General features: G+C 42.5%; 1 protein-coding gene across 3 annotated transcripts in view; it reads right to left on the reverse strand.

Moving 5' to 3' along the window:
• The window catches only part of STX6 (syntaxin 6), a 46,895-nt gene extending 24,365 nt beyond the window's left edge, over positions 1-22,530 (reverse strand). The window contains exons 1-3 of one of the 3 annotated variants that reach the window (NM_001243720.1): positions 22,231-22,472; positions 3,101-3,270; positions 1,005-1,099 (exon numbers count right to left, since the gene is read on the reverse strand). In NM_001243720.1, the coding sequence (NP_001230649.1) occupies positions 1,005-1,099; positions 3,101-3,270; positions 22,231-22,265 (300 nt within the window). In that variant the 5' untranslated portion in view covers positions 22,266-22,472. Of the gene's footprint in view, positions 1-1,004; positions 1,100-3,100; positions 3,271-22,230 lie in introns of all 3 variants that reach the window. The other 2 variants (XM_021102005.1, XM_013979910.2) reach the window with 2 other exon arrangements.

Here is a 24,158-nt window from a genome sequence, read left to right on the forward strand (position 1 = left end):
AAAAAGGTTAGTGCCCTATTAAAACATGGGTTTATTTCTAAACAATTTAGATGTATGTATAGAGAAAGGCAACTACTGAGTAAAGGAAGGAACAAGAATCTTTGAGGTTCAGTGATAACCTACCGTTTGAAATATTTTCAAAAGGAAATCACATGACACGGAGTCTCTGGCAAACGCAAACCAAGGTTCCTGCCTAAGATGACTCTTAAAAAGCCATATGTTAGCACTGGTATGATCCCAAGTCTTTTTATTCAAGGAAGCTGCTTTCTAGTACATATGTTAAAGACAGCTGGTTCTCTTACATCTAGTTATGCTAATCAACTGGCTTAGCCATATAGTTTCAAAATACAAACATATCTTAACGACAAAAAAATTTCACTTAAACACTATTTTTCTCTTAGGTTTTTCTAACAATAGATTATTATTTAAATAATTTGAGACTAAAGATTTGTTCACTTGGATTGATAGATATTGATTGATAATTGCTGCTCTGGATAACTCCCGAAAGGCTGACAAGCAGTTGTATATGAAAATGTCAGTAACTGGGTTGCAAGAGTTCCAGAAGCAATTCAGATGGTGGAAGAGGCCGCCATCCAAACCCAGCAAGAGCACCCTTCACAATACAAAGTGATCACCAATCAATCAAGAAACCAAATGGTTTCTACAATAGCAGTTCCTCCTTTTGTCCAGAAAAAAAAAGGTATATTAAGAAATAAAGAAGAGAGAAGATTTGGTTTGGAGGAAGGAGAGGTATGGACAGGAAGGACACTGCTAAACAGTAACCTTCTCAAAGTCAGCAGTCTACTCTCTCATTTTTGCAATGAGAAATAAGACTGACATTACTAAAAATGGATTTCTTTTCCATCAGCTATGTGGAAAGCTAGCATTTAATTCATCTTAAAAAGTGGTTTCAGAGTTGACTTATTACTTTCAATTAAAGGAAATAGTTCTGAGAAGTCTGGCTATTTCTTGCACAAATAACACAGTAAGATCACATTCCTTACCCTGACGACTTGCCGAGTACTTGTGATGAAGGCTTTTCTGATACTCAATTCTGTCGCATCAAGGTTGAATTTTCTAGGATTTGCTTCGACTATGCGTGGGTCCAAAAGTCAAGGTAAAGCAATCTCATCTTCAAAAGTCTAACAACCAGCATCATGTTAAACCAAAGAATCTCGCATAGGCAAGCAATCGAATCTGGCCCAGCCTTTCTGAACACATAGTCAACACGACCTTAGTCATTCTCAAACTTTCCCTGCCCACGGCCAGATGAGGATCCTTGTGCCCCAAGGCAGAGATGACCTGCCTGGTCCACTACAAACCCCTGAGTGTCTGACTACAGCTGAGCTGGGCTCTTCCAGCTGCCTGAGGGCACTGTGACGACTCCAGATCACCTTTCCCATGATAGCTTTTGCAAGACATTTTCATTTGCCATTCCAGGCCATTCCACTTGTGTCAAGAAGCCAACTCTACTTCTTAATCTAGAGATCGAGGCTTCTTCCTTGAAGCTTCTCTGCTCTCCTCACCCCTAGCCTGGTTCTTCCACTCCATGTCACTCACAGGGCTCTCTGTACTTTTCTCTCAGAATGCGCACATATACACTTGTGCTATTATTTGATCAGTGTCTGTTCTCTCACCTTTCAAGCCCCTCTCCACCCCTATCATAAATTCCATGATGGCTGGTACAGTTTTGCTTCCAAATCCAATCTCAGTAACTAACAACATGTCCAGTAAATAGCACACTATTTGCTGAATGATGAATATTTATTAAAATTTTTGTCCTCTTCATCTCACAATTTCTCTATTTCCCCTAATCTTTTTCTCTTCCCTCCTTTATTGAGGAAAGACATTATCTCCCTGTAATTGTGCTTTTGATTCCACTCCTTCACATATTTTGCTCCACTAATTTAGAGACCACATTTATCTTAATTTAAAATTTGGGAGTTCCTGTCATGGCTCAGTGGTTGATGAATCCAACTGGGAACCATGAGGTTGTGGGTTCGATCCCTGACCTTGCTCAGTGGGTTGGGGATCTGGCATTGCCGTGAGCTGTGCTTTAGGTTGCAGACACTGTTCGGATCCTGCATTGCTGTGGCTCTGGCGTAGGCCAGTGGCTATAGCTCTGATTCGACCCCTAGCCAGGGAACCTCCATATGCTGAGGGAGCGGCCCAAGAAATGACAAAAAGACAATAAATAAATAAATAAATAATTAAAATTTGCCCTGGGGTCATTACGATTAACAGAAATTACGCACTCCACACATCAACTGAACATGAACCTGTGTGCTGACTATACAATGGTCCTGACAAAAGCTGGTTTCTTTGATGTTTTATCACACTTAGAAAAATCAAAATAGAACTCAGAACTCATGCAACTGACATATCTTTGATATAAAGTTCTAATTTAATGGGATTTTTCCAGTTTAAAAAAGGCCATATAATTCAGCTTTTACAGTTCTCTGGTTCAAAAGTTAGATCTGTGGACTTATCTGGCATAACGGCATGACTTAGCATAACAGATCTGCTGTAGTAAATGCACTTTCAGGGTCTAAGATGCCTCTCTAATGCACACTGACATTGAACAGGAAAAAGTCGAGAGAGGGATTTTCTTTTGATCTCTAATTACCAATGTATAACACAGGTCTGTACATACCATGCATAATGATACAGCTAACACTTTTACAGAAGCTCACTATGTATCAGACACCATTCTAAGCTCATTACCTGTTAAATTATGAGCTAGGTAAAGCTGTTATCCCAATGTTCTACTGAAGAGGAAACTGAAGAGCAATGAACCCAAAGCCAAAGTTAGTAACTGTTGGAGTCAGGATGTGAACACACAGTCTGACCCCATGGTCCAAGCTCAAAACCACTGCACTATGCCTTCTCCATGTTGCAGGCTCTGTCATGCACTGGAGCAGAATTTGGCAACTCTACCTTAGCTTATTACACAACAATTTTAAGTGTGTCATGGTACAAATAAGAGCAATGTCAATCGGTGATAAAAGGAAATATCTAATCTATGTACTTAAGACACCTGGGTGAAAGCTTGTCCACCTGCCTGTTTGCCTCCCATGGCAGACACCACAGAAAAGGATATTGATGGTTTCGTCAAGGTCCTCTAGATCCCACTCTATGCTCCGGAGGTTGTTTCTTAGCTCATTGGTGGTCCAGTCGATTTCTTCCCTTGTGGCTGTGGTTGGGTCCTGGAGGAGCTCTGTCCATCTCTGAAACAATCCCTGTGCAGTGTTGACTGCTTTCTGTACCTCTCTGTAACCAGGTGAAGGGAAAGGAGAGAAATCGGACAACACGTTCCATGAACAAGTTATTGCAACACTTAAGTTAACCTTTACTATCAGACACTATCCTCAGCAACCACCTCCCATTCCCCATAGTGTTTCTCAGTCATTAGAGAAGATTCTTCATGGACAAATAGCAAAGTTCAAAACTTTAAAATAACCTGAGTATTATGTTCTCTGCTGATTTTAAAGTAAAACAGTCATTATTTAAGCAGCTATAGTATCAAATTTTTTCACCAAGCACAAAAATTTAATTTTTCTAAGACTATATTTAAAAGTAATTTAAGAAGCAATAATACACACTAACTAAATGGTCAACTGGTGTGAAGTAAGTCATATTCAGATGAAAAGATCCTAAAAGAACTTTCCTTTTCTTGGGGAGGCTGGTGCAGAAAGGAGGCTACAAAGGGTAGAGGAAGGCTTACTCTTACACAGCTAGTCTTTTAGAAGGTAAGTATCTTAATCTGAGACATTCTAAAATCCAAAATCTCATTAGAAGATTTCCAAACATTATTAGCTTTAAATATATCTACTTTCCTGGATTAAGCAACTCTGTACAGCTGATTAGTGTGTTTCATGTTTAGAGAGAGAGAGAGACTAGGTGCCATGGCCTATTTTGCTTTTAGGTTAGATACAGTCACAAAATCTTAAATCACCAGCCCCTTCTGCCTGTTGAGCTGACATCCACCACTGAAACATAATAATCTAACATTACTACATATAAAAGTCAAAAAGGAGTCATTTTATAATCATGGTCTCTTGTACACAAAGATTATAACCTTCATGCTCCCAAACCAAGAGATGTTTGGATCCTTGTATGGTTTCTTTTTTTTTTTTTTTTTTTTTTTTTTTGTCTTTTTGCCTTTTCTAGGGCCGCTTCCTGCAGCATATGGAGGTTCTCAGGCTAGGGGTCGAATCAGAGCTGCAGCCGCTGGCCTGCGCCAGAGCCACAGCAATGCGGGATCTGAGCCGAGTCTGCAACCTACACCACAGCTCACGGCAATGCCGGATCCTTAACCCGCTGAGCAAGGCCAGGGACCAAACCCGCAACCTCATGGTTCCTAGTCGGATTTGTTAACCACTGCGCCATGACGGGAACTCCTGGATCCTTCTATGATTTCTTAACCAGTTCTTCTTGGGTGTTCAATCAGTGTGTTTGTTGTCTATGGCTTTAAAACAGAAATTGCATGCATTCTATTCCCTCTGATACTTCAACTACCACAAGAGACAGCATATGGAAGATCCCAGGCTAGGGGTCAAATTGGAGCTGCTGGCCTATACCATAGCCACAGCAACAAAGGATCCGAGCCACACTGCGACCTACACCACAGTTCACGGCAACACCAGATCCTTAACCCACTGAGCAAGGCTAGGAATCAAACCCGTGTCCTCATGGATACTAGTCGGGTTTATTATCGTTAAGCCACAATGGTAACGTCTCAAACAGACATTTAAAAATATTTATCAATTAATGAAACATAATGAAATTACTATATGTTAATGTTTTTGCAAAAAAATTCTAAAACAAAAAAATTAGAAGAGGAGCACTGTTTCACATTTTTGCATATCTCTTTAATATCTAATTCAACAATAGACAAGTGGATCCTCACGTCTGCTTCTACATTCAGTCTGCTGACACATGTTTTGGTTGACGTATATGATGGAAATGCAGTTATCAGGCAGGTACACAGTTGGAAAAGGGAGGAGTATTCTAATAGTCTTTTCAGGTAACTGGATATACTTTTTTGACACTATACCAAATCAACAAGTGGCAGTCTCTTAGAAATTAGCTGCGATGTGGAAGCTGAAACTATAACAAAGACCCTGTGAACTCTCATACCTGACAATCCACTGCTCTGCCTTGCACTGTGAATGGATCTTTCACCCATGTATGATTTTACAGCATCACGTACCAGTCATTGTGAAGTACTGGTTTACTGAGTATCAAAGATCTTCCAATGCTGACTCATTTATTATACAATAGCCAAAATCATACAATATCATCACCACCAATCTCATCAGAAAACCTTAATTATTGGGAATCTTTAAGATGACAGTAATTGATATAAACTTTCCAAAATTCTACTTTTTTTAAAAAAGGGCTCTCATTTCATCATCCACAAAAATACTGTCAGCTGTTTTCCAAGAAGTGACAGGTTCTTGTCATTCATTTCTGAGAAAAACTCTTCTTTTTTTTTTTTTTTTTTTTTTTGTCTTTTTGCTATTTCTTGGGCTGCTCCCGCGGCATATGGAGGTTCCCAGGCTAGGGGTCGAATCGGAGCTGTAGCCACCGGCCTACGCCAGAGCCACAGCAACATGGGATCCGAGCCGCGTCTGCAACCTACACCACAGCTCACGGCAACGCCGGATCGTTAACCCACTGAGCAAGGGCAGGGACCGAACCCGCAACCTCATGGTTCCTAGTCGGATTCGTTAACCACTGCGCCACGACGGGAACTCCCAAGGTCAGCCATCTTATCTCACGATATAGCAAAATGCTTTAGACACACTCTCGTTTCGCCATGTCGAGTTTAAAATGTATACTAAGGCTGGGAGAAAACATTTGTGAGTTACGTGTCTGATGAATGACTTGTATCTTAGAAGATATTTCAAAAACTCTCAAAACTTGAGAAAACAAACCCAATTTAAAAATGGGCAGGGAGTTCTCCTGTGTGCAGTGGGTTAAGGATCTGGAGTTGTCACTGCTGTGGCGCAGATTTGATCTCTTGCTGGAGGTTCAAACCCTAGCCCAGAACTTTCAATGCTACGGGTGTGGCCAAAAAAGGAAAAAAAGGGGGGGGGGGCAAAAGATCTGAACAGTTAGAGTTCCCGTCATGGCTCAGCGGAACAAATCCAACTAGGAACCATGAGGTTACAGGTTTGATCCCTGGCCTCGCTCAGTGGGTTAAGGATCCGGCATTGCTGTGAGCTGTGGTGTAGGTCGAAGACTCAGCTTGGATCCAGCATTGCTGTGGCTCTGGCACAGGCCGGCAGCAACAGCTCCGATTATACCCCTAGCCTGGGAACCTCCATATGCCACAGGTGTGGCCCTAAAGAGAGACAAAAAGACAAAAAAAAAAAAAAAAAAAAAAAAAAAAAAAGATCTGAACAGTCACTTCACCAAAGGCGAATATAAATGACAGCTAAGAACATGAGAAGATGCTCAATATCATTAGTTATCAGGAAAATGCAAATTAAATCCACAATGAGGTATGACTACAAACTTCACACAACCAACTGACAGTGTCAAGTGCTGACCAGGTGGTGGAGTAACTGGAATTTCGTATATTACTGGTGGGAATGTAAAACCGTACAGTCACTTTGGAAAACAGGGCAGCTGTTTCTTAAACATACAAAACATACACTTACCGTATGACCCAAGAACCCCACTTTAAGGTGACATAGAAACACACAGGTTCACACAACAATCTACAAATTCTTACAGTGGCTTTAGTCATAATAGCCAAAACCTGAAAACAACCCAAATGTCCTTCAGTCAAAGAATGGACAAACTGCAGTACATCTGCACAATGGAATACCACCCAGCAGTAGAGGAACAAATCACAGATACACGCAGTAATATGGCAAAACCTCAAAAGTGTTAGGTGAAGTGTGAGAAGTTAGACTCAGAGGGCCACACACTGTGTGATTCCATTGCTGTGACATTTTGGAGAAGGCAGAACTACAGGGACAGAAAACAGATCAGCAGTGGCCAGGTGCTAGGTATGGGGCAAGAGGCTAGAAGGAACAAAGAGAAACTTTTAGGGGTGATGGAACTGTCCTGTAACTTACTGTGGAGGTCAGTAGTACCAATTATATGCATTTGTCGAATTTCACAGAACTATACACTTTTTTTAAAAAAGGGTCAATTTTACTGTAGGTAAATTATAACTTAAAAAAATGAAGGCGTTCCTACCATGGCATGGTGGGTGAAGAATCCGACTGCAGCAGCTCAGGTCACTGTGGAGGTACAGGTCTGATCCCCAGCACAGTGGGTTAAGGACCCAGTGTTGCTGCACCTGTGGCACAGGTTGGCAGCTGTGGCTCAGGTTCAATCCCTGGCCTGGGAACTTCCATACACCACAGGTGATGGAAGAATATAATCACTCCTGGTACAGTTTGGTGACACTGCCTGAATTAGAGTAGGCTAAGGCACCAGCAGGTCTACCTGCCACAGCTTTTGCACCATCAATGTAAATGTCAACATGATGAAAAAAAGCAAGTAATATCTGAGTACTATCATGAAAAGCATTTTAAGCTGAGGGGCTCTTCCATGAGAGGATCTTGAGATCCCCCTGGGATGAGTACACTTTTACAACCACAGCTCTTAAGACACTGATACTCAGATTTGAAGGGAAGGAGGGGCACACCGGTGGATTCAATTCTAGCGGCAGAGAGAGAGTGAAATCAAGCATGTGAGAACTTGAGCATGTCCTAAAGAAGAAATGAAAGAAATGGCAGGAATTAGAAACATGCTGCAAAGCAATCCCCGGGTAACATTCAACACCCCACAGGCCTGGCAACAATCTCTTGTTGTTAAAAGAGGTTTCATTTTTAGTGTTCATTTAGTAGTGCGGACATCAAAAAACGTCAAAGTAGGAGTTTCTGTTTCGGTGCAGCAGAAACGAATAATGAATCCGACTAGTACCCATGAGGATGCGGGTTTGATCCCTGGCCTTGCTCAGTGGGTCAGGGATCCAGTGTTGCCATTAGTTGTGGTGTAGGTCACAGACACAGCTTAGATCCTGTGTTGCTGTGGCTATGGCAAAGGCTGGCATCTGTAGCTCTGATTTGACCCCTAGCCTGGGAACTTCCATATGCCGCAGGTACGGCCCTAAAAAGCAAAAAAAAAAAAAAGTCAAAGCAGTCTTATTTTATATTTCTAAGACATGCTCTAAGGGAATCACAAAGGTGGGAACTATCAGCAATGGTTCTAATCTTGAAAAGCCAGAACCTGCAGTGCATCAAGAGTCCTATCTTAATACAGCAACTAACAGGGTCCCTCAAAGTTAAAATATCTCCCAACTTCTCTTCTTCCAGTACCATTTCAGCCTAGCATTAGCCTGAAAAAGAAGGATGAAGAGTTCTCTTGTGGAACAGTGGCTTAAGGATCCAGTGTTGTCACTGCAGTGGCCCAGGTCACTGCTGTGGCATGGGTTTAATCCTGGGCCTGGGAACTTTCTGTAGATATGGCCAAAACAAAAACAAAAACAAAAACAAAAACAAAAAAAAAACACAAAAAACACAAAAAACCAACTTGCTGTAGATGTGACCAAAAAAAAAAAGGGCATGAACGGAGAGAAAATGCATGTCACAAACAAAACCTATTCTTAAGCCAAGCGTTAATGGTAACTAGAATATCCAAAAGAACCTGGGATTTCCAAAGTTTCGAGAAACACAAGACACATGTAATAATGTACAAGACTCTAACCTGTGAGATCACCCACTGAACTCGGAGTTATTTGAAAGTATCTGGCATGAAATATTTAGAATCACCTGGCATTCTAAGTAAATCGATGAACAAGACAGAGGAGTATTAACCATGTCAGTTGTTTGAGATTTGTGAGGATTTTAACAGAAAAAGAAGAGCTGGTGAGTTTTCTTCACCTACCTTCTCAGCAAAGGTAAGCAAATGGCTTCTGCACAAGTTGGCTAGTAGGCACTTCCCACACCTGCCTGCCCAGCATCGTCTACTCCCAGGTTAGTGCTCACCACAGTCAGCCCATGGGAGCGTGCTGCACCCCAGGAGGAGTGCTGAAGCTGCCAACTCCTTAGGCCACAGTGATCCACTTTCCTCTGTGGTCTCCAGCAAGGTCAGAATCACAAGATATTGCCTCTTTATCCTGTGGAGTTTGGTCTGGCTATTTTCAGGCTTTTCTTCCAACTAACTAATGGGAATAATCTACCAGAGGCCAGGTATCACTTGAATTCTTGGAGCTCTTCAGCTTTGCAAACTTCTTGGTAAAAAATAATCTGCTCACAGACAGCTTTAGATATCACGTCTGACACCATTTCACCAAAAACTTGCTAAGTGCTTTCCTAGGAATTACAGGTTTTGCTCCTGACCCAGATCTTTAAGTTCCTTGAAGGAGAGAGATGGCTATCCCCCACAGAAAGCAGATGTTCTGCTCCCACATCTGTTGTGGATGCCAGTCATCTTACACATTTCAAGGGTAACAAGAGCCACAGTGTTGGAAATACTAGGGGTAAGGATTTTGCCCTTGCTGTCCACGAAGCAGTCAATCAAAATCATGGGACTCAGCCAAGGCAATCCTGAGAAAGAAAAATGGAGTTGGAAGAATCAGGAGCCCTGATTTCAGACTACCTACAAAGTTACAGTCAATCAAAACAGTAAGGTACTGGCACCAAAAAAAAAAAAAAAAAAAAAAAAAAAAAAAAAAAAAAAAAAACAACAACAACAACAAAAACCAGAAATATAAAATCAATGGAACAGGAAAGAAAGCCTAGAAATAAACCCACGCACCTATGGTCAACTAATCTATGACAAAGGAGGCAAGAATATGCAATGGAGTGGTGCTAGGAAAATGTGACAGCTACCTGTAAAAGAATGAATTTAGAACACTCTCTAACACCATACACAAACATAAATTTAAAATGGATTAAAGACCTAAATGTAAAACCAGATATTATAAAACTCTTCGAGGAAAACATAGGTCGAACACTCTCTGAAATAAACTACAGCAGTATCTTGTCAGATCCACCTCCTAAAGTAATGACAATAATAACAAAAATAAACAAATGGGACCTAATTAAACTTAAAGGTTTTTGCACAGCAAAGGAAACCCTAAACAAAATGAAAAGACAACCCATAGAATAGGAGAAAATACTTGCAAATGAAGCAACTGACAAGGGTTTAATTTCCAAAATATATAAACACCTCCTGCATCTCAATATCAAAAAAACAATCAACCCCATTAAAAAATGGGCAGATCTAAACAGACACTTCTCCAAAGAAGACATACAGATGGCCTGAACATACATGAAAAGATGTTCAACATCACCAATTATTAGAGAAATGCAAATCAAAACTACCATGAGGTATCACCTTACACTAGCCAGAATAGCCATGATGAAAAAGTCTACAAACGATAAAAGCTGGAGAGAAAAGGGAAGCTTTTAACACTATCAGTGGGAATATAAATTGGTGTAACCACTATGGAGGGTCCTCAAAAAACCAAAAATAGAATTACCAATATGATCCAGCAATCCCACTCCTGGGCATCTTTCCAGAGAAAGCCGTAACTCGAAAAGATAATGTGTACCCCAATGTTCGCTGCAATGCTATATACAAGAGCCAAGGCATGGAAGCAACCTAAATGTCCATCAACAGAGGAATGGATAAAGAAGATGTCGTATATATAGTCCGTGGAATATTACTCAGCCATAAAAAAGAATGAAATAATGCCATTTGCAGCAATATAGATGGACCTAAAAATTATCATGCTAAGTTGGACAATGAGACACAAACACCTTATGATATCACTTACATGCGGAATCTAAAAAAGGATACAAATGAATTTATTTGCAGAACAGAAACAGACTTTGAAAAACTTATGATTTTCATAGGGAACAGGAGGAAGGGATGGACTTGATGGTGGGGATGGAAATGTTCCAAAATTAGGTTGTAATGATGGTTGTACAACTATAAATATAATTAAAAATTTTTTTTAAATCCTGGGACTTATCATATCCTCATGGATATGAACTCCCTATGACACTGAAAGCCACACCAACTCCCCCTGGGACCACGTGCAATGCAGAGCTTCTTTCCCAGGAAACAAATGTCAAAAATGAAAACACAGTCCACATCTTCAAAGAATGTATCTTTCAGGCAAAAATAAAGTCATTCAAGCTTTCAAAACTGAATTCTTTCATTCTTTATAAAAAAAAGGGTTGACACTGGCAGGATTAACCAACTCATTTTGTTTTTGAAGTGAACCCAGTACTAAACCCCGGTCACTGCTAGTTGAGCCTTTCCCATTCAACGTTCCAGTCTATTCCACCACAGTGAAGGGCTCACCATACCTACCGACCCTTAGGCAATACATCAGATATCCAGAAAATCAAAATTTTCTTATCTGGATCTCACCATTTGTCAGAAAGATGGGAGGAAGAAGTATTTCAACCATTAGGGAGCTTATGTTCCCCAGAATCTGTCATTCAGTTGTGGCAACAAATTACAGGATAATCATAGCTGCAACCTTCATCAGCCTTTTGATTTCTCCATTCTTCTTTGACCATGCTGACAGGCTCTGAACTGGCATCCATTCCTGTTACTGTGCTTGTATAGCAATTACTCCAAAACTTAATGACACTAAACAACCATTTCTTATGCTCATGGATTCTGTGGGTCAAGAATTTGTGCTGAACACAGAAGGGATGGCTTAATCCTGCTCCATAACATCTGGGGCCTCAGCTGAAAGACTCAATAGGCTGGGGCTATAGGAGCAGGTGCTCTTCATAGCATCTCTGTGTTTGCATAGCCTCTCCACGTGAGCTCTCCAGCACAGTGGCGTCAGTAGAGCTGGACTTATGTCCCCAAGTCAGAAAGATGTAGGTTGATGCTGAATTGGTTGTCTTTTGTGACAAGTTTCAGGAATCAAGCAGTGTCGTTTCTGCCCCATTTTGTCAGTTGAAGTAGTTATGAAGGTCTGCCCAGGTTGAAGTGAAAGGAACGAGAATCTTAGTTTGATAGAAGAATGTCAGCCTCAAATTTGAGAAAAGCAAATGGGACAGGATATATATTGGGGCAGCCATCTTTGGAAAAACATAACATGCCACAACATTTATATTTGCGGCAGCACCTGTCCTGCATGTCTCTTTACAGAGAGGCCCCTATTTCATCAACACAGAGAGGCTAATGAAGGCAGATGGTTTCCATTCTACTAATGAAACCTGAAAAACCCAAGCTGTGCAAGCCTCTGCAACCCTATCACCTTCCCACCCCATAGCCCATCAACCAGTTTCACCACCAACCCCTGGGGCTAGGTGAGGAGGAGCTCTTTTTACCGTTTGACTTCCACATTCACACCGTTTGTATTTAAAGGTAAAAACACACACGCTCTGCACTTGACCTTACTGCCATTTTGTAATTCAATTTCACTGTGATATCTTTCTCAATAATTCTCATGGAGGGGAAGTCTTTTGTTACCTATAGTTATACACACTTTTAACCTCAATCTGCTGCCATTTCCACAACCCCCGTGGGATAGCATAATGCTGCCAATGCAGGTCAAAGTCACGGGTGACTTGAACTCATCCTCATTTTCAGTGTACTTGACACTACAGCCTTTCTATTTTCTTCAAACTCTCACTTTGTTGTTTTTGTGGCATTGTGCTCTTCTAGTTTCTACCAATTTTCGCTTTCCTATTCCTCTACCTGGTCCCAGCGTTTCTCAGCATTTAAAAAAAAAAAAAAAAAAAAAAAGACAAGCTGCTGCAGTGACAACACCAAATCCTTAACCCCCTGTGCCACAAGAGAACTCCCTCAGCACTCTTTTTACAGCTTCTAAGTGGCTTGTCAACACTAGCAGGTTCAAAAAAATCCCTTGAAGCTGGTACCTCCCCAAATCCATTTCCAACCCTAATAATTCGCCTGGGACTAATTCCTGTATTTTTAGCTGCCTATAGGATCATCCCATTTGCCTAAAACCAAACAGTTCATATCCTCCCTCTGAAAAAGCAAGTATTCAAACAACAAAATAAAACAGGGGAAAAAAAAAAAAAAAAACCCACCAAACTGCTTCCTTCTCTAACTTCTCCATTATAGTTAACAGTGACACTATTTTCCAAGATTTGAAACTTGTCTAGACAAGCATCACTTCTGACTCTTCCTCTGACTTCTCACCTTGCACAACCTCAGCTTAAGCTGCACCACTGGATTTTAGATCTGGAAGCAACTTTCAAGATTACTAGTCTGTACTTACTGACAAATAAAGAGAACTGGTGTTCAGACTTTTTAGCTGCTGGCCTCAGGTTCTTCAGAACCAGGGTATGAGGTGTCTTCCAGTACTAACAGCTACTTAATCCCACCTTTGCAAAGCCCCCAGACAAATCTATTTTCTTTAGGGAATTAGAAGACCTGGGGTCGAGCCCTTAGAAGTTGTTTGACTATAAGCAAGTGCATGGTAACCGCTACATTAAAACTGTCTCCTGATGAAGAATTTACATTAGGAAACAGATTACATTTAAAGTCCTCAACTGGGTATTCCACGCAGCCACCGCAGCCTCCTCCTCCTCCTCCTCCTCCAAAACTGGCTGACTTTAATTTCCAATCTGAAACAAAATCTGTTTCAGCTGGCAGGTCTCCCTACCCTCCCTTTCCTCACTCCAGGTCTAGGGCTCTAGACTTTCACTCACTGATTCCCCATCCCCAGGCGGAGGAGTCCTTATACCTCTGCAAATGAAAAGCAACATTTCCTCTAAGGCCCAGACTGAGGCCTTACCTGCTTCACTGAGGTGCCCCTGATCATCATTCCCACTGGGGTGGGGGTCTTTCTAAGTTTTTTCAAAATCTCCACAGCATCCCAGCTCTACTCCAAAATCGTACACATAATGCACACTTTCTCCCACATTCTTTCACAAAATCTGCACAGTATCCTCCAAGCTAGACTATAATTTCAGGAGCCAACCATAGTATCAATAAATCTTTAACAAATGTTTGCAAAGTGGTTTTACAATGAAACATCTGATTGATTTTTAAAAAGTAGAAAATGAGACCTGACTTATATTCAATTTTACTGATTAAAATTACTCTGCAAACAATAATTTTCATATTAACTATGGCAATAAACAGTTTTCTCAACACTGTGAATAAAATGCACAATGCCTGCCTCAAAGGACCTCATAACTAGTGTTAAAAAGGCTGTATACGCAAATACACAGAGAGAGAGAAAGAAATACTACTCACCCAGAAAAAAAGAATGAAATAATGCCATTTGCAGCAACATGGATGAACCTAGAGATTATCATACTAAGTGAAGTAAATCAGGGGAAGACAAACACCATATGATAACATCTATATGTGGAGTCTAAACTATGATACAAATGAACTTATTTCCAAAAAAGAAATAGACTCCAAACTTATGGTTACCAAAGGGGATAGGAAATAGGGGAGGGATAAATTAGGAGCCTGGAATTAGCAGATACACACTACTATATATAAAATAAACAACAAGGTCCCTCAGTATAACTAAGGAACTATATCCAATACCCTGTAATAAACCATAACAAAAAAGAATATATATGTTTATATATAGGACCGAATCACCTTCTATACACCAGAAACTAACACAACTACAAGGTAAATCAACTACAATGAAAAATACAGAAAAAAAAAAAAAAAAAAAGATTGTACCTATAGACAAGATGGTTAGAGAATAATGCAATGTAATATATACTGTCTTGCTTGCTTATGCCGTTATTTCAACAATGACCCACAGCCAAGAGCCTGGAAATAAAACTATCCTTGTTTAGATAGACAAAGCTCCCAAACCAGCAAAACAGTCAAGAACCACAGCATTCATGCTTTTTATCTACAGGAGAGGCTCACTTGGTACCAAAATACTCTCATATTCCAATGCTCAATTTCTTAGTGACTCCCTCCAATTAGAAGTTGCAAAGAAGACAAAGAAAAAAACAAACCAACCTGAAGAACCCCAAACTCAAAATGGGTCCACTCATCAAATAAAGTTCTTAATGAACACAAAGGTGAAAGCGACATAATTCACCTAGCAAATTAGTCAAGATTTCTTAAAATGAGAATCTCAGTACCGGCAAAGGATTAGGGGAAAAGGACCCCTCAAACTTTGGGGGTATATAGGGAGTAGAGGGGTGATGGGGTGTATCGTGGAGGGCAATTTGGTAATATGCATTAGAAGCTTTGAAAATGTGCATGCCCTCTGAATCAGCAATTCTGCTACAGGAATACAGGCTATAGAAATAATCAGAAGCAGAACTGAAGACCTGTGACAAGCAGGCTTATCACTATATGTAATAGCGAAAAATTTAGGAACATCATAAATGTCACCCTGGGTGATAAATTATATAACACTTACATGACCAAATACAATGCAGTCATTAAAAAGCCTCCCTACCAAAGGCATTTTAAGGACTTACAGAAATACAGGTGAAAAGATTAAGACAGTATGATCCCAATTTCTTAAATGATTATTAAAAATACTCATTTATATAAATCCTGGCCTTTCCAGTGACAAGCTCTTGAAGTTGGAAGTTTGTTTCTACACTCTCTAAATTTCATTTTCTTCATTTATAAAATGATAATAATAGTACTAGTATCTACTTCATAAGGATTAAAAAGACAATCCCTGTCAGGTTCTCAGTACAGTGCCTGATATACAATAAGAGATCAAAAAGTGACGGATAGTATTACATAACACTATTAGTAGAAACATAGATCAAAAAGACATCAAAATTTTAGGGAGCTCCCTGGTGGTCTAGTGGTTAGGACTTGGCACTTTCACCACTGTGGCACAGGTTTGATCCCTGGTCTGGGAACTGAGATGCTACAACGAGATGAAGCACAACATGGCCAAAAATAAAAAATTTAAAAAAAGACATGGAGTTCCCATTGTGACACAGCAGAAATAAGTCCAACCAGTAACTACAAGGTTGCTGGTTTGATCCCTGGCCTCGAGCAGTGGGTTAAGGATCTGGTGTTGGTATGAGCGTGGTGTAGGTCAAAGACGCAGCTCAGATCCTGCGTTGCTGTGGCTGCGGCCTGCATTTGTAGCTCTGATTTGACCCCTAGCCTGGGAACTTCCATATGCCCCCGGTGCAGCCCTAAAAAGCACACACACACAAAAAAGACACCAAAATTTTCACTAAATTTTTCTGGATGGTGGCATTTCAATGAATTCTTAATCCTCTTTCTTATATTTTTAGTTCCTAAATTTTCTAAAATGAACATATATTACTTTAACTCCAATTAAAAAAAAAAGCTGTAATCAATGATAATGGAAAAAATAAATATTATGAAGAAAAAAGAGGTCTTTCAGAGAGAGCAGCCTATTTGAATAGAGACATATAAATAGACATTTAAAGAGAGAATATTTACTGAGCACTTAATATATGCCCCAAACTGTGCTAAGGCAACTTACAAGTATGAACTCATTTAATCCTCTCAACCAATAAAGCAGGCGTTGGTTGTTAAGCGAACTTTGAACATAATGAAATCAGTTCAGAGAGAGTAATTAATGTACCAAGAGTCACACCAAGCAATTGACAGAAGTAAGATTTCAACCCTCGGTCAGCCTGATTACCAAAGCTCAGCTCTTTCACCAAACTTCACTGCCTCCAGAAGTCACATAAAAAAGGAAAATTACACCCAGAAACCCATTTCCTTTCCCTTTACCCAGCTTTATTCTTCTGACAGAATTTAGCACCACCCCACATATCATAAATTTGTTCATTGTTATCGCCCGTCCTGAGAATGTAAGCTTCATAAGGACAGGGATGTTGTTAGTTCACGGCTGTACCCTTAGTCCCTGGCACACAGAAAAAAGACACTTAGAGATGAAGGATCAGAATAGACCTCATCATGTCTCTCTGGTCGCATCCGGCAGCTTGCTGAAGAAGCTGCTTACAAGGGTCCAGGTGGAAAGGACCAGGACATGGACTAGGGTGGAGGAACCAAAACCAGAGAGGTAGAGAAGATGCCAGAGATGGCCAGAAGATGCACTGATAAGACCTGATGGCCAAATGGACATGGGACCGAAGGAGAGTGGAGAGCCAGGAGTGAAGAGGGCCGAGAGGAGCAAGCCATGTGTAAGTGGGAGAAGAAAAAGAGAAAAGGGGAATGGCATGGGGGGATGTTGAGTAATTAACAGAAAACAGAAAAGCACTTAGGAGAGAGTTGGGTCAGAGTGACCAAGGTGTGGAATGTGCACATATATGCAGGGAAGGAGGGGACCCCTGACACGATGGGAATAACCCAGTGAGAACACACAGGAGAAGGGCAACTAGACAAACCACAACTTAAAGCGCAGGCCTGGGGTGACTCAGTAGAGCTAGGAGCTCCGGTAGTGAAAAGACCACTGGCAAAGTCTGTGCCAGGTAGGGTCACACTTGCCCCAAGGGCCCAGCTGGGGTGGTTTCAGCCTGTCGTGAGGGATTCTGCTCTGAACAAGAATATATTGACAGTGTCTAAACCTCACAGAAGGAGCCTCCAACACTCAGGCACTAACCACTGCTTATTTTTGTCTGTCTGCTTTTTTAGGGCCGCACCCGAAGCATATGGAGGTTCCCAGGCTAGGGGTCCAACTGGAGCTGGAGCTACGCCACAGCCACACCAGATCCGAGCCACATCTGTGACCTACACCACAACTCACGGCAATACCAGATCCTTAACCCACCGAGTGAAGTCAGGGATCGAACCTGCGTCCTCATGGATGCTAGTCAGATTTGTTTCCGCTGAGCCATGACAGGAACTCCTGCATATTTAAATTAAAACAGCTTTTTAGGAGTTCCCACTATGGCTCAGGGGGTTAAGAACCTGACTAGTATCCATGAGGATTTGGGTTTGATCCCTGGCCTTGCTCAGTGGGTTAAGGATCTAGCGTTGCTGTGGCTGTGGTATAGGCAAGCAGCTGCAGCTCAGATTTGAGTCCTGGCCTGGGAACCTCTGTATGCCACAGGTGCAGCCCTAAAAAGAAACACTTCACCTGTACTGTGAAGTGTTAACAGTGTAAGTAGAATTAGGCAGCTGAAATTTGACTCCTGGGTCCACTTATTAGCTGTGTGACTCTGGGGAGGTAACTCAACTCCCTCAGCTCCTCACCTATAAAATGGGGGTAATACCCACATCATAGAGCTGTTCTTATGAAGTGAAAATTCTTTTTTTTTTTTTTTCGGTCTTTTTGCCATTTCTTGGGCTGCTCCTGCAGCATATGGAGGTTCCCAGGCTAGGGGTCGAATCAGAGCTGTAGCCGCCAGCCTACACCAGAGCCACAGCAACACGGGATCTGAGCCACGTCTGCGACCTACACCATAGCTCACGGCAACACCAGATCCTTAACCCACTGAGCAAGGGCAGGGATCGAACCCGCAACCTCATGGTTCCTAGTCGGATTCATTAACCACTGAGCCACGACGGTAACTCCTAAAGTGAAAATTCTTATAAAGTGCTTACTTAGCACACAATGCCTGGCATAGGAGTTTCCTCCTATTATTATCATCATTACTTTCCCAAATATACTTCCTTCCCAAATATGCTTTCCTTGATTTCTAAACACACGTTGCCTGTTTCAAGGCCTCTGCCGGTAGTGTTCCCACCACGAACCACCAATACCAAGGAGAATTTATTCAACACTGATGCTATATACTCAAAGTGCTGGGCTGGAAATACGGGAAAAACAAGCAGACCCTCAGACCTCACACTCTTATAATGAAAGACAGCCAGAGGAAGAGGTGCAATAATGTGTTGTAGGTGCCAAGGGAAGCACTTCCTGGAGATAGTGAGATGCTCACAGTGAATCCAAAAAGCTGAGTGGGTGAATTAGGCAAAGTAAGAACACCCAGTACTGTGGTCATAGTCACTAGACTGAGTCTGGCAGTGCCAGAGCTCCATGCTAAAGGCAGGCAGAGTGAGCAAGGGTGGAGAAAGGCTGCATCCCGAAGTGTTCAGATTTACCTCTATAGGCAACAGACTGCCACTAAATGATGTTAAGGAGAGAACTCCTGCATGGGTTCTAGAAAAGCTACACCTGTGCTGCCCCCAATATGGAAGCCACATGAGGCTGCTGAAGCAGGCTAGTGTGGCCGAGGAACTAAATTTTAAATTTTCTTTCTTTTTTTTTGGTCTTTTTGCCTTTTCTAGGGCCGCTCCTGTGGCATATGGAGGTTCCCAGGCGAGGGGTCGAATCGGAGCTATAGCCTCCGGCCTACGCCACAGCCACGCAGGATCCAAGCCGCGTCTGCAACCTACACCACAGCTCACGGCAACACCGGATCCTTAACCCACCGAGCAAGGGCAGGGATCGAACCCGCAACCTCATGGTTCCTAGTCGGATTCATTAACCACTGAGCCACGATGGGAACTCCTAAATTTTACATTTTAATTTAACTTTAAAAACTGATATACACTTCAGCTACCAAAAATTCTGAAAGTATACGTGGAACAATCTGGGTACATCAATCCGCACTTTGAACTGTGTGTTTAATGAACTCCAAATAAAGATCAAGTGTTTCTGATGAAAATTTAGTGTCCAAATTGAGATGTGCTCTAAGTACAAAATACTCGCCGGATTTTTAAGACGTAGTACAAAAAGGGAAAAATCTTTCATTAACAGTCTTTATATTCATCACATGTTGAAATATTTTGAGTATACTGGTTAAAGATGACATTAAAATTAATTTCACTTGTCTTTTACTTTTTACTGCATCTACTAGGCAATGTAACACGGCATGTGTGGCTCACACCGGCATACTGGAGAGCACCCAGCCAGCAGAACTAAGATAGATGAAAGAGGAAAGGGATTGGGAGCAAGAGGACCAAATGGATACTCTTCTTGCCAATAGTCCAGAAGAGACACAGGCTGAATTATCTAAGAGCTACCCATCTTCAAAACCTAAGACATACTACTACCTCCAAAGCTTTTCCAACCACAGCCATTCCTAATGAGATGCCTTTCTCCGGACTACTGGGGCACCTAATCTTCTGTAGCATTCACTTCAGCATTTGATCACTTACCACCTGTCATTTCTACTTAATTTGGGGGTAAGTTGTTTTTCAGATTAGACTACCAGCTCCTAGGCTACAGCATTTGATCACTTACCACCTGTCATTTCTACTTAATTTGGGGGTAAGTTTTTTTCAGATTAGACTACCAGCTCCTAGGCTAAGGGCCACAATTCAAGCATCTTTAATTTTTCCACATCGTGGGGTGCATTTTCAAAACTTTCAATAAGCAGAGATACATGGCTCCATACATTCCCTCACACATTGTGGAGGCACTCATGTAGCTAATTTTACTTTTCCACAGCAGAAGGGTTTTTTTTCTTTTTCTTTTAAGGGCTGCACCTGTGGCATATGGCAGTTCCCTCCAGGCCAGGGGTCTGAATTGTAGCTACAGGTGCCGGCCTATACCACAGCCACAACAAAGCCAGATCCAAGCCTCATCTGTGACCTACACCACAGCTCATAGCAATGCCAGATCCTTAACCCACTGAGTGAGGCCAGGGATGGAACCCATGTCCTCATGGATACTAGCTGGATCCATTTGCACTGCGCCACAACGGGAACTCCCACAAAGCAGAAGGTTTTGACATCTTAAGAACATGAGCTAAAATGATGTCAAAGTCAAGCAAGACTCAAGGCCAATGTTCCAATAAAGCAGTGATATCTAATCAGTGAGCAAGCACTGGTGAACTGCACTGGCTACCATCAAGAAAAAAAAAGTCAAGATGGCAAAACAATTTTGCATTTTCACAAATCCCATTAAAAATTTTAAAATTCTGATTATCTACAGTCTCCACAGCCAGAGATAACCTTTGCAACCCTAAGCATTAAGAACGTTCACTCAAGGAAAAAACAGTTTTCACATTTAAAAATTATCCCCTAAAAATCAATCCTAATAAACCACACATTTTCCAGGTAGAGAGCCACATATTACCAATAATCTAAACTCAGCGTTTTTCCATTTATATTAAAGTCAGGTTAAAAAAAAACTTTTAAAGGCAATGTTAGAAATACATAAATATATTTAACTGTATCATGGGTAATAAAGTATTTAACTTAAAGTACCATTTAAATTTTGTAAAATGAACCGTAAAAAAAAAAAAATAACACTCAAGCAACTGGTCAACTTTTACCCCTACAGAAATAGGAAGCTAGTAGCAACTAGTTGAAAGCAGAGGCACTTTAAGGTCATTGGCACTGATTTTTCCAGAACGTTGCAGTTCTCAGATTGTTTTGTTTGACATTTAAAACAAAAGCTGACAAGTTATAACAACAGAATCAATCTTTTCTGCATTTGTTTAATGGCTACAAAGCCTATATAACAGAGTGCAGTTAAAGCTTCTATCTCCAAACAAACAATTGAGCAATCAAAGATGGAGTCACGACACTTCTTAGGGAAAAATAAGTTAGGACAGCTCTAGTCTCAAAGGCAGAAAAAAGAAGAAATGGGGGAAACCTGTCAAATAGCCTGGATGAAATCAGGGAGTTAAAAAGAAAGCACTCATTTCCTTTAGCACTGTGGGAAAATCCCTGTGCTAACAGAAAGCTAAGGAAAGTTTGGTTTGGCTGATTTCATTTTGTTTTCCTTCCAACATCACCACTGAGTTTGAACAGCAGCTTTCCTCCCCTCCCATTACTCGGTAAAAACTCCCCCACTGAATAGAGTTGTCTTCCGGAGCCTCGCGCCCCCGCCTCCCAGCCTGCAAACGTGCTCAGACGCCTCTGGGCTTGTTGTGGTCTCGCCAGTCAGCGGGCCAGCGCTCCGAACTCAATGGACAATGGGAGCTCACCCCCGTCCACGCCAACTACAAAGCTCAGGAGGCCCATTTCCCTTTTCCTGCCCAGATGCTGTTTTTCCCCCTTCAAAGCAGGGCCCGGTGCTCCACTACAGCCCCACTTTGGTCTGGGACGCCTGTCTCCCTCCCCACCTGAGGAGCTGCTGAACCCCTCGACACCCCTCCATAAGTTGTAGAACGGCGCACAAGCCAAAGGAGACCCCCCCCCTCCCCAGGGGCTTGACTGGGGGCACGGTTTCAAAGTCCAGGTAGCACGAAGAGGGGATGTCTCTGGACGCTTTATCATAGCCCTCAAGGCTAAGCGGTCCCCACGCCAGACTCTACTTGTCTCCCCTCCCCCTAGAGCGAGAAAAGCGGGGAGGTGAGGGCAGGCAGCACTGCCGCCGCCTCCTCCAGTGGAGCCCCCTACGACACTCACCCTTTCACCACAAAGAAGGGGTCCTCCATGGACATGGCGTCCCGGCCCCCGGCCGCCTCACGCCTGCTCTGCGCACAGGGCGCCCGCGCCCTCCCAATCTCCCTCTGCCCACCCCACCCGCCTCGCGCAGCAGCCCGCGTCTCGGCCTGCGGGACCTGTAGCGGCTGCGCGCGCAGGCAGGGGTGCACCGGCCCGCCGCGGGTCCAGTACTCTGTCTGCACCTCAGACCGAAGCCGTGACTCTGGCGCCGGCCCCGGCGCGGCCCCCTCCTCGGCTCCTCCCGGCGCGTCCGGCCGCTTGGCCCCGCCCCCAGGTCCCTCAGCCTCGACCAATCACGAACGCCGTCAGCCGCACCACTTCCGCACTCGCGCTCACGTGACCAGAGCCCCCCCCACCCCCCATCAGCAGGGCCTGGGCCTTGCGTTACTCGACCCTGGAGGCGGGGCTCTGGCGGCGGCGGAGAGGGCGGGTCTTCTCAACACTCACCTCTCAAGATTCAGGGGGAGGAGCTGCTTGTTCCCTGGCAAGAAAGGTAGTCAGGTTTCCTAGATACGGAGATAGTATCAGCTTTGCACAATCTTTTCACCTTTCCTCTCCTTTTGATACTTATTTTGATAACATATAGATTTAGAAATCCATCTCGTCCTCGACTTAGAATAAAGCTCGTCTACCTTATCTGACTCTGATAATGTTGCACAACTCCTTTCTGTGGGTCTTATAGTGCCCAGCAAGACGCTGAAGGCTGTGAGTTATCTCAGTATCCTTGGAGGGGAAGGTATTATTATTCCCATTTTGCAGATTAGAAAAATTCATATAGGTTTCAAGATTTCTTGTGCTCACACAACCTGGACAGGGCAGAGCCCCAGATTCTGTGCACTTTCCACCAGGCTAGGATGTGTTTTTGTGTGTGTTGCGTTTTTTGTCTTTTCTGTGTTCTTGAAGTGATCAGTAAGATAATTTTTTCATACAGCATATGGTGCTTCCTGGAAGAGAGCATTTTTGAAGGACAAAGAAGGGGCCAGGTCTGGCAACTTCTTACCAGCTAAGTGGTTCAAGAGCTCTTCCAGGAAGCCTTTTGGTCAGAACAGTTTATCAAACTCATACGCTAGATAGTCTATGGGTTTTGCGAACTTTAATTGCTGATTATCATTGAGCACATACTGTGTGGCAGGCACTGAGCTTAGTTTATCTCAGGTGCTCTCACAATGTTGTAATCCCCATTATACAGATAAGAAATCTGAGACTTGGAATTTAAGTGACTGGCTTAAAGTTAGCAGTCTTTTTGAAGATAGAAGAGTCCTCAGAGCCAGACAAACCCTGTTTGAACCTGGGTTCTGTTATTCAGTCTCTCATCTATAAAATATGAATATTTAGCTCATAGATTGTTGTGAAGTTTAAATAAAAATGGCTAGATGGAGTTCCTGTTGTGACTCAGTGGGGTTAAGAACCCAACTAGTATCCATGAGGATGTGGGTTCCATCCCTAGCCACGCTCAGTGGATTAAGGATCCAGAGTTGCCTTGAAGTGCAGCATAAGCCAGCAGCTGCAGCTCCTATTCGACCACTAGCCTGGAAATTACACGTGCTGCAGGTGCAGCTCTAAAAGGGGAAAAAAAAAAAAAAAAAAGCCTGGAAACCCCAAGTCTCCCACAGAGTGAGGAAGTGAAGTTAGGGAAACCAGTCTGGAAGCTGCTGTGGTCATCTCACCTGAAGGGATGAGGACTAGACCAGGACAGCAGGGATTGTAAATGGAGAGGAAGGAGAGAATCTGATAGATGTTTCCAAGGAAAAACAAAACAAAACAACTAGACTTGATGAGAGATTGAATGGGATCAGGGAGGAAAGAGGTAAAAGTCAAAGACTCCAGGCTTCTCCAAGACCCTGGAGGAGCGATGGAGGTCAGATGTGGGGGGGAACCCTCCTGGAAGA

The sequence above is a fragment of the Sus scrofa genome, chromosome 9 (genome assembly GCF_000003025.6).
Source record: "Sus scrofa isolate TJ Tabasco breed Duroc chromosome 9, Sscrofa11.1, whole genome shotgun sequence".
Taxonomy (NCBI): Eukaryota; Metazoa; Chordata; class Mammalia; order Artiodactyla; family Suidae; genus Sus; species Sus scrofa.